Source organism: Etheostoma spectabile, chromosome 3 (assembly GCF_008692095.1).
Source record: "Etheostoma spectabile isolate EspeVRDwgs_2016 chromosome 3, UIUC_Espe_1.0, whole genome shotgun sequence".
Taxonomy (NCBI): domain Eukaryota; kingdom Metazoa; phylum Chordata; class Actinopteri; order Perciformes; family Percidae; genus Etheostoma; species Etheostoma spectabile.
This window is the reverse complement of record NC_045735.1, coordinates 25188470-25196777: the sequence shown is the minus strand read 5'-3', so window position 1 is coordinate 25196777 and position 8308 is coordinate 25188470. Positions and strand designations below refer to the sequence as shown.

At 39.9% G+C, this 8308-nt stretch overlaps 1 protein-coding gene across 2 annotated transcripts in view; it reads right to left on the bottom strand.

Moving 5' to 3' along the window:
* Positions 1-7469, bottom strand: part of si:ch211-235m3.5 (BICD family-like cargo adapter 1) — an 18379-nt gene extending 10910 nt beyond the window's left edge. Inside the window, exons 1-2 of one of the 2 annotated variants that reach the window (XM_032501779.1) lie at positions 6994-7469; positions 5013-5228 (exon numbers count right to left, since the gene is read on the bottom strand). In XM_032501779.1, the coding sequence (XP_032357670.1) occupies positions 5013-5228; positions 6994-7239 (462 nt within the window). In that variant the 5' untranslated portion in view covers positions 7240-7469. The remainder of the gene's footprint in view (positions 1-5012; positions 5229-6993) is intronic. The other variant, XM_032501788.1, reaches the window with a different exon arrangement.
* Between the last annotated feature and the right edge of the window lie 839 nt (positions 7470-8308).

The following is an 8308-nucleotide window of genomic DNA, read 5'->3' as shown; positions in this document are numbered from 1 at the left end:
ACTTGAAATCTCTCTAAGAACCTTTCATATAAAACTATAGATCATATCCACACATGACCAGCAATGGAGGCGTCATGTATAATTCAATTTAATTTTTTTAAAAAAAGTTACGGAGATTTTGAGCACAAAGCAACAAGATGCGCAATCCTGCTGAAAGTTTCACGCGATGTGCCAGCTAACTACCAAAACATGCATATAAACCATGTGGGATTTAAAACAAGAAAAGAAAACAATGTTTCGCAAAGGTTTCCTGTCCAACTGTCCAATAAAAGAGGATATGCCAAAAAGATCATCTTCAAAAAATACCAACTTCCTTGAAGGGGTCACAAGCCAATAAGGCTGGAAACCCAGACAAAAAGCAACATGACTCCTGTGATTATCACTCACCCATCAAAAGAACAGAAATGATTGGCCAATGACAAACCAAATGTCATGTCAAGTGTTAAATAAGGATTTTGTTATTTCTTGTTTTTCCTCAAAATCAGCTACCTTCTCTTTTGATCTCTCAAAACAGAAGATTTTGAAACATAAAAAAATAAATAAACACAGGGATCTTTATAATGCTGCTGTGCCAGATCTGAAGTCCTGGTTAACACCAACCGCCATCCCCCCGTCCCGGTCTGGGACCCTAAGTTCCCTTTAGTCAGCAGTTTGGCGGTCCCCTGTCAGGGCGCATCAACACCATATAATACAAGATGAAAGGCCGGCCTATGCGGCAGATGGACTGGGGGCATCTTGGTGTTGTGTGTGACGTCATCGTGCCACATTAGACAACAGTGACGGAGGGCAAACTTGGACATCATGAGGGTGAAGCGGAGGGGCCCAGCTTGAGTGTACGTGTTTGTAATAGTGTACAGAGGAAGTGAGGCAGACGTGAGGGCTATAATTAGTGGGAAGTGTGTGTGACAAGAGTAAAGCCGGCACGGATGAATAAAAACAAAACATTGCATGCAGACACACTATGAGGAGGGGGGGGAGGGGGTCTGCAAGATGAACATTTTTGTTCCTGAGTTGTTGTTATCGCTGCCTCATCTCATCAACACAGGGCCCCTTCCCCACAATAGAGGCAGCGACCCACTGAGAATCACCAAACAGGAGTGGAAGGAGGACGCTCCATTTGGTAGAGACACAAAGATGATACCCCCTCACATGCCCCCCCCCCAAGCCTCCAGCCTTCACCAATCCAAACGCTGAGGTATCCAACAGCTGACTGCCCCAGCTACAGCCGAGCCCCTCAGGGAGCACACAGAAAAGATGGCTTTCCCCTGGGATGATGGGGTACGAGGGGCGACATCAAAAGGAGTAAATGAAAGATTTATATCTTCCCAATGTATATTGTCTTTGACTTTTTTGTCCGTGAGCGGCGTGACGCTGGTCGAGGGAGCAGAGGTCACGGGGCTCGCCTCAAATTCAGGCATCTCCTGTTGCAATAACGGAAATCTCACAGCAGGGGAATCTTTCACAGTTGTCCAATAACACCCTGTGATCCACAGCCAGGGAAGCTGATCCTGTAACACTGGGTGGAAAGCAGGAGGTGAAAATGTAATGTGTTTATCATCTGTTAACCACTCCCAGAAAAGACCAAATGTTTTATTTACGCCCTGTTTACCCTTATTGTTAAAAGGGTGGACCAAATATTTGGCCTGCTAACTATTAATTATTTTCATTATTGATTAATCTGCCAGAGCTGCAACAATTAGTCAATTAATTGGTGGACAAAAAAAACAAGAAAAAAACAAAAAACAACAACTGTTTGACTACTATTTGTTGTCTGACATATTTACTGGGTGCAGCTTCTCAAATGTGAGGACTTGATGCTTTTGTGTGATACATGATTAGTAACTAAATATCTTTTGGATTTTTACTTCACAAGACAAGATATCTGAAGACGTCAACTGCGGGGTTGTTGGCATTTTTCATTATTTCCTAACATGTAATTGACAAAATGTTTAACCAAGAAAATTGGCAGATTGCTCAAATAGTTGCAGCCTTAAAAGACTAAAAACTAATCGTTGTTTTTTTTCCTAACAAAAAGTCCCAACCTCAAAACATATTGATCATTGAATCAACACATTTAAGAAGCTGACCACAGCAAACTTTGATATTTTTGCGTGAGAAATGACTAATGATCAATCGATTAGTCAATTAATGGATTTGTCAGTCAACAGGCACATAATGGGAAACTCCTTTGATAATCATTTCAGCTCTACAAAGTAGAAACACTTATTATACGTCTGTATAACACAACACAATCAACATCACCACACACTAAAGCTCCTAAACCGAACATAAAGTTCCCTTAAAAGGCAATAGATGAATGTTATAACATTTATGAATGTAGGATTTTGTTTTATTGCAGGATTGTTGTATCCTTTTTAAACAAAGTGTACCTAATAAACTAGCAGCACATTGAGTGGTGTAAACACAAATTATGATTATAACGGTTAAACTAAATTTAACACCAGTCCAAACCAATGTCCTGAATTTACCTTTAGGGATATCTTATTGCTGTACAGTATTTTCCCCAAAACTGACCAAATATTATCAACATTTCCAGCTTATCATTCAATAATCCTACTCCCTTTCCAGTAAGGCATTTCTTATCCAGCAGATGTGTTTATATTCCAATTTCTAATACACTGATAATGTGAAGCTGTGGAACAGCGAGTCAAAATGTGAGTCAAATGTCTAAATCTCATTTTTCTTTCCTTCAGAGTAAATTAACTTACTAGTGCCTCCAAATCAGATTTTATAGATTTCATTGCTTAACATTCACAGAGATAATTGATTAATTATAAGGACGTGCATCAGACACTAGACAAACTAATGCTCGACTTCAGTGTTCTCATATTGTGTGGCAGTCACAGGAACGATAACATTTGTAATGTAATCAGAAGAAAAACACCCTGACATCACTCAACAGTCCCTGATATTTTAACACCTACTGTCTGAACAGTCAGCACTGAACCTTGTGACAATCTGGCACACGGCAACAGTGTTTTGATGTGGCCATTTCCTTAAATGCACGAGGATGGAGAATCGCCGCAAACTTTTCTCCTCCCATCAGAGCTTTGCTGTTGCTGGTAAACATGCTGAATTCTTTCTCTTTCAGGTTTCTGTGTTGCGATATGCAGACGCCCTCCTCCAGATTCCTGTCATGCTCTGGTTACACTCTCACAATCAGGATATAGTGTTTCAAGCTCTCTGAAACCTGCCACAGCTTCAGCTGACTCACAATCCAAAAAAGACATAATATACACATAAATGATCTAAACGTAGTCTTGTCTGCTGATGTGATCTAAAAAATATTTGAGGTTTGTGCCATTAGATAAATCAAGATATTTAAAAAGAAGTCATCTTTTTACATATATTTTTCACCGATTTATAGGCTCAAATGAGGCTCTATCTGGACGCACAGAACAATATCTCCTGTTCCGGTCACATAAACACACATAATCACAGAAACACAGACACAACTCACCACAGCAGAAGCACCCTTCACCACGTCTAGAGAAGACACGTCCGACATCTATTCACTCTATCTTCTGGCTTTTTACAACCACAGAGTCCAGACTCAACCATGTTTGACGCCAAATAAAACATTTTCTCCACTTCCTACTCCCTGAACAGCCCAAACAGTGATAGCCCCTTTTATCTAAATTGACTTTTTCCTGAACTTCTAGGGAGTTGGTTTTCCTTTAATAAGTGCTTTAGCCCGGCCGCAGAGAGGGTGGAAGACATTCATAGTTCCTTATTCTGCGGACCTTGACCCTTATGGGAGGGTCTTACGCTGTTGTTTGGATTCATTTTTAACTTTGCCAGCTCAAGTTTGCGGCTTAAACACAACACAAGGAACTGCTCTACTTAGCAATCGGCCATGTGTAATGCAACACATCCCGATTCTCATGTTAGCAAAACATTTGCTACTTTCTCAGGCTGGAAAAATACTCAAGGTTGTCCAGCTGTGTGATCCAATCAGCTCCTCTATGGTAACTGATAAGAGGCAGTACAATATGTCACCGGTTGGATCTTCCTCGAGATCAGACACCAAAGATCATAAATGTTTGACTTCAACACATATAAGCTGATAAGGATTTGAATCAGCTGTATGTTGCTAGATATTTTTTCCATTACATAACATAAGTATCTAAGCCCTTTGTTAAAAGTTAACTTCATGACACTAATCTGGTTAAATAGACTATAATGTTCTCATGTAGGGCTGCAACTAATTATTTTCATGGTGGATTAATCTGCCCCTCTGTTTCCTCGATCAATTGAGTAATATAAAATGTCGGAAAATTGTGAAACATGCCTGTCACAATTTACTAAAGCTAAGGGTGAAGTCTTCAAGTATCTTGTTTTGTTCAACCAACAGTCCAAAACTCAAAGATATTCAGTTTACAACAAAATAAAAACAAAGGAAAGCAGAACATCTCACATTTGAGAAGCTGGAAAAAAAGAGCATGTTTTGTCAAAAATTGACTTATCTGATTAACGAACCAGCATCTTTCAAAACTTTTCTATGCTTTCCTCCCTCTGTCCTAGATCTGAAATCACATCACGGTATTAACTTTCCCTCCCCATCTTATTTGCATATGGTTTCCATTCTGGCCAACAATGGCACAGATCATTGCCTGAAGCCAACAACACTTTGTTTCATAACTACCAACTAAACAACTTCTGTCTTTCCTGCTCAGATGCCAACTTTCCTTTTCATCAAAACTTAGATCCGTAAGCATTTTGTCATCTTTGCGTGAGAACTGTATGAAAGTTTGGCCTTGCTGAAGAGCAGATTAGATGGAGTCAGACTGATACTTGAGTGGTTTTCAGAGAACACGGAGTATCAGTGTGAGGATTGGGTGACAGCCTATCTTATGTATTTTGACTCAGAAGGCCAGAAGCTTTGGATCCACAGCTCATGTGTATTTTTAACAGAGACTCAGTTACCTGTCCCAGAACATTTCATTTAGTTCACACGGAATAACATTAATTGGCCACACTAAAACACTCACTGTGTTGAGCTGCTCCCTGAGTCGCTGGGTGTGTTCTCTGTGCTCCACCTGGGCTCGACTCTTGTCCCTCTCGGCCTCGCTGAGGGCCCGGGTGAGCCGCTCCACCTGGGCCCTCAGCTCCCTCACGTCCCTCTCCAGGTCCAACACTTGGCTCTCCCACTGGGACTGGCTGGCCTCCAGCTTCAGCCGCAGCTCATGCCTGCCCTGCTCCAGCTCCTACACACGGGTGGAAGGATTGTACAACTAATTAAACATGGGCTGTTTATACACTGCATTGGTTTGAAATTATAAGGCTTATAAATTATCCTCTTCGGCAACATGATGCTATAACGTATTGTTTTGACAAAAAAATTTGAATGACAAAATGGGCTCACTCAGAGCTGTGAAGGATCATGGGAAATCTATGACAGCTGGAATCTAAATGAATGAAAATAAATAAAAGAAAAGGTAAAGTTTTTAATTTACAATTTTCTACCATACAGAAATGTCAGTCAAATCTGTTTCATACATTCCATTAAAACTGAACTATTAGTACATAGAAAATGAATCTACTACTTTATTGAATTGATTAACTGAGACATTTTTTCAGAACAAACTCTCACTCTTTTTTTGTGTTATGTGATGGTTACGAGATTTAGGAAATTGGGTATCTATCACTATTATCTGACATTATATAGACCAAATGATGAATCAATCAACAAATCAGCAGGTTAGCAATAATACAAATATTTGTTAGAGACAGCCTCAGTACATGTATAACTATTTATCAATGTATCTCAAGGTCAGTTTCTAGGCAGATAAAGCTGTGTCATGTCTTAACTGCACTTTGTAAAGTGCTGATTTAAGTCGTAGTCACACCTGATAAGATTTAAGATTGAACATCTGTAGGGCATCTCTCTGAGAAAAGCAATGAGGCCATTACTTAGTCTGACTTAACCTTTCAGGTGCGTGATGCTGGGATGCGGTCGGCCACAGCTTCACAACAAAGACAAAGATGTGTAAAAGTTTTCAGACAACTTCATTTCACCGACTGTCTCCCGCTTTACTGCTGTTAGATGTGTTGATTTGAAGACAATTAGAAACGGAGAATCATCTCCGTTTGATTTCAAGATGCTGAAAGTGTGTGAGAGTTGATGGGCTCACAGTAAATCAGTGGGCCTCGTTGCTGAGTGACCTGCTCACTGCAGTTCGCTCCTTGTGCCAGATGTACAAGTGAACTGCCTATGTCTCATAAGGAGTTAGTGTCACACATGCTGGATGCCTGGGATGTGTCTCTTTAGAAATACTTCTGTAGTCAGTGGACCAACACAAAAAAAGAGTGCAGTGAGAGTACAGAATGGGTGAAGGAAAACTTTAGTAAAGCAACACTTTGACATTTTTGACTTTTTCTGTTTACACTTTTTTATGGTAAGGGAAGCTACATTTAGATTTCTGTGGAAATCAAATAAATTGGCATTGGGTTACAATGTAGACGATTTTGGAATATAATAAATGAAATACAGTCTGCTGTATCATAGTATGGTTACTATTGTTTCTCACCACATTAATGTGCTTTTTTTCTCTTATCAAAGTTGAGGATTTTAAGTTGTCATTTGGACATACTATAACAATAAAGAAACTGCCAACTGGTCGTATTTTTCATAGCTACATTTACCACATGCAGCCTACACGGATAAAAACATCTTGTGATCCATAGTCTGTAGAAATTGTGACACGTTCTTTAATGAAAACGACTAAATGCCATTGCACCCCGAGATATTTGACACAGGCCAACTGGATTCGTTTTGTCCCCGAAGTTGCTCCACCGTCTGATAGAAGTTATAAAGCTATAGCCTAAACGTTCCTATTGAGATTTCATCCACCCACTTCAAATATTAGCAGCAACCAAGTCGTCTAATATTTTTTAAACTACATATTTCTCCGGAAATATTTCATTACAGGCTAATAACTCTGTATGATTATTACAGCAGATTAGTCTTACCTCCAGCTTGTCTGCGTATTGTTCATGAAGTTTGTCGCTCTTCTCTTTCAACTGACGGTTTTCCAGGAGCAACGCGTTTCCCAGCTGGGCTGCCAAAATAACCTCTTCCTCCTTTTGTTTCAAAGCAGCAACAAGTTCATTGGGGTCTTGATAATCTGTAATCTCCTCCGCTCCGTAGTCGAAGTAGAAATCCTCATCCAGGTCCATTTTCTTGGACTTGAAGCTCCAATCATCCAGTCGATCCATAACCGAGTGTTGATTCAAACGCGCCACCTGGTTAAAATAGAGTTTCTAAAGACACGAGGAGACAGAAACACTGGGAAATTTTTTGGCTCACACGTGTGGATAAGTTGTCCACCCATGACACCTGGGTGTTGCAGTTCTCCAGTGAGCGTCTGCGCCTCTGTTGGGGATTTGAGTGCGGCTGAAGGTTTGAGCTCCACAGAGAAAGTAGGCTGGTCCGTCTGTCACCAGCTGATGACTGGCTGTCCCCAGGGGGATGTGGCTACAGTCACCTGAGCAACCGTTACCAAGCAGACTGACACCTGTCCTCGTTCCGGTGGAAAATTACCACGAGCCAGCTCCACCTGTGTGATGTGATCAGCGGTGGAAGAAGTAGGCCCACTCAGACCTTCAACTTTGGTAAAAGTAGCAGTAGGCTACCGCAGTGTAAAAACACAAACTCCTGCCTTCAAAGTGTTACTTAAATAAAAGTACAATAGTATTAGCATCAAACTATACATGAAGTACCAAAAGTAGGTTACTTATTTTCTTTTTGTAACCCACCATTAATAACCCATTTCATAAAAATGTATATTATTTGAATATAATTAATTTCATTTAGATTAGTGTATATCAATGTTAAAGCTGGTAAAGGCCAGTTTGAATCACTTCAGATACCTGCTTAATAGCTTAACCTATAATATTATCTCATACTTTATTTGTTAATTTTGTATTTATTATCTGAATCTATGTAACAATAAGTAAATGTGTCAAATAAATATAGGGGAGTAAAAAGTGCAGTGTTTCAGTCATACATGTAGTAGGGTAATAGCATTATGTAGTAGAACATGGAATTACTTAAGTAAAGAACAAGTAGCCTACCTCAAAATACTTAAAAGTACAGTACTTCAGTATGCGTACTGAGTTACTTCCCACCACTGGATTTGAGGTGATTAAATACATTCAATATTACTTTATTCAAGGTTTTTTAGTTTTACACGTTTCCACAAATTACTGCCTCAAAAAACCCCATAGCATTGAACCAACAGATCGCTGGTGTCATCCAAAAGAACAAGATAGTACATCCTAACAC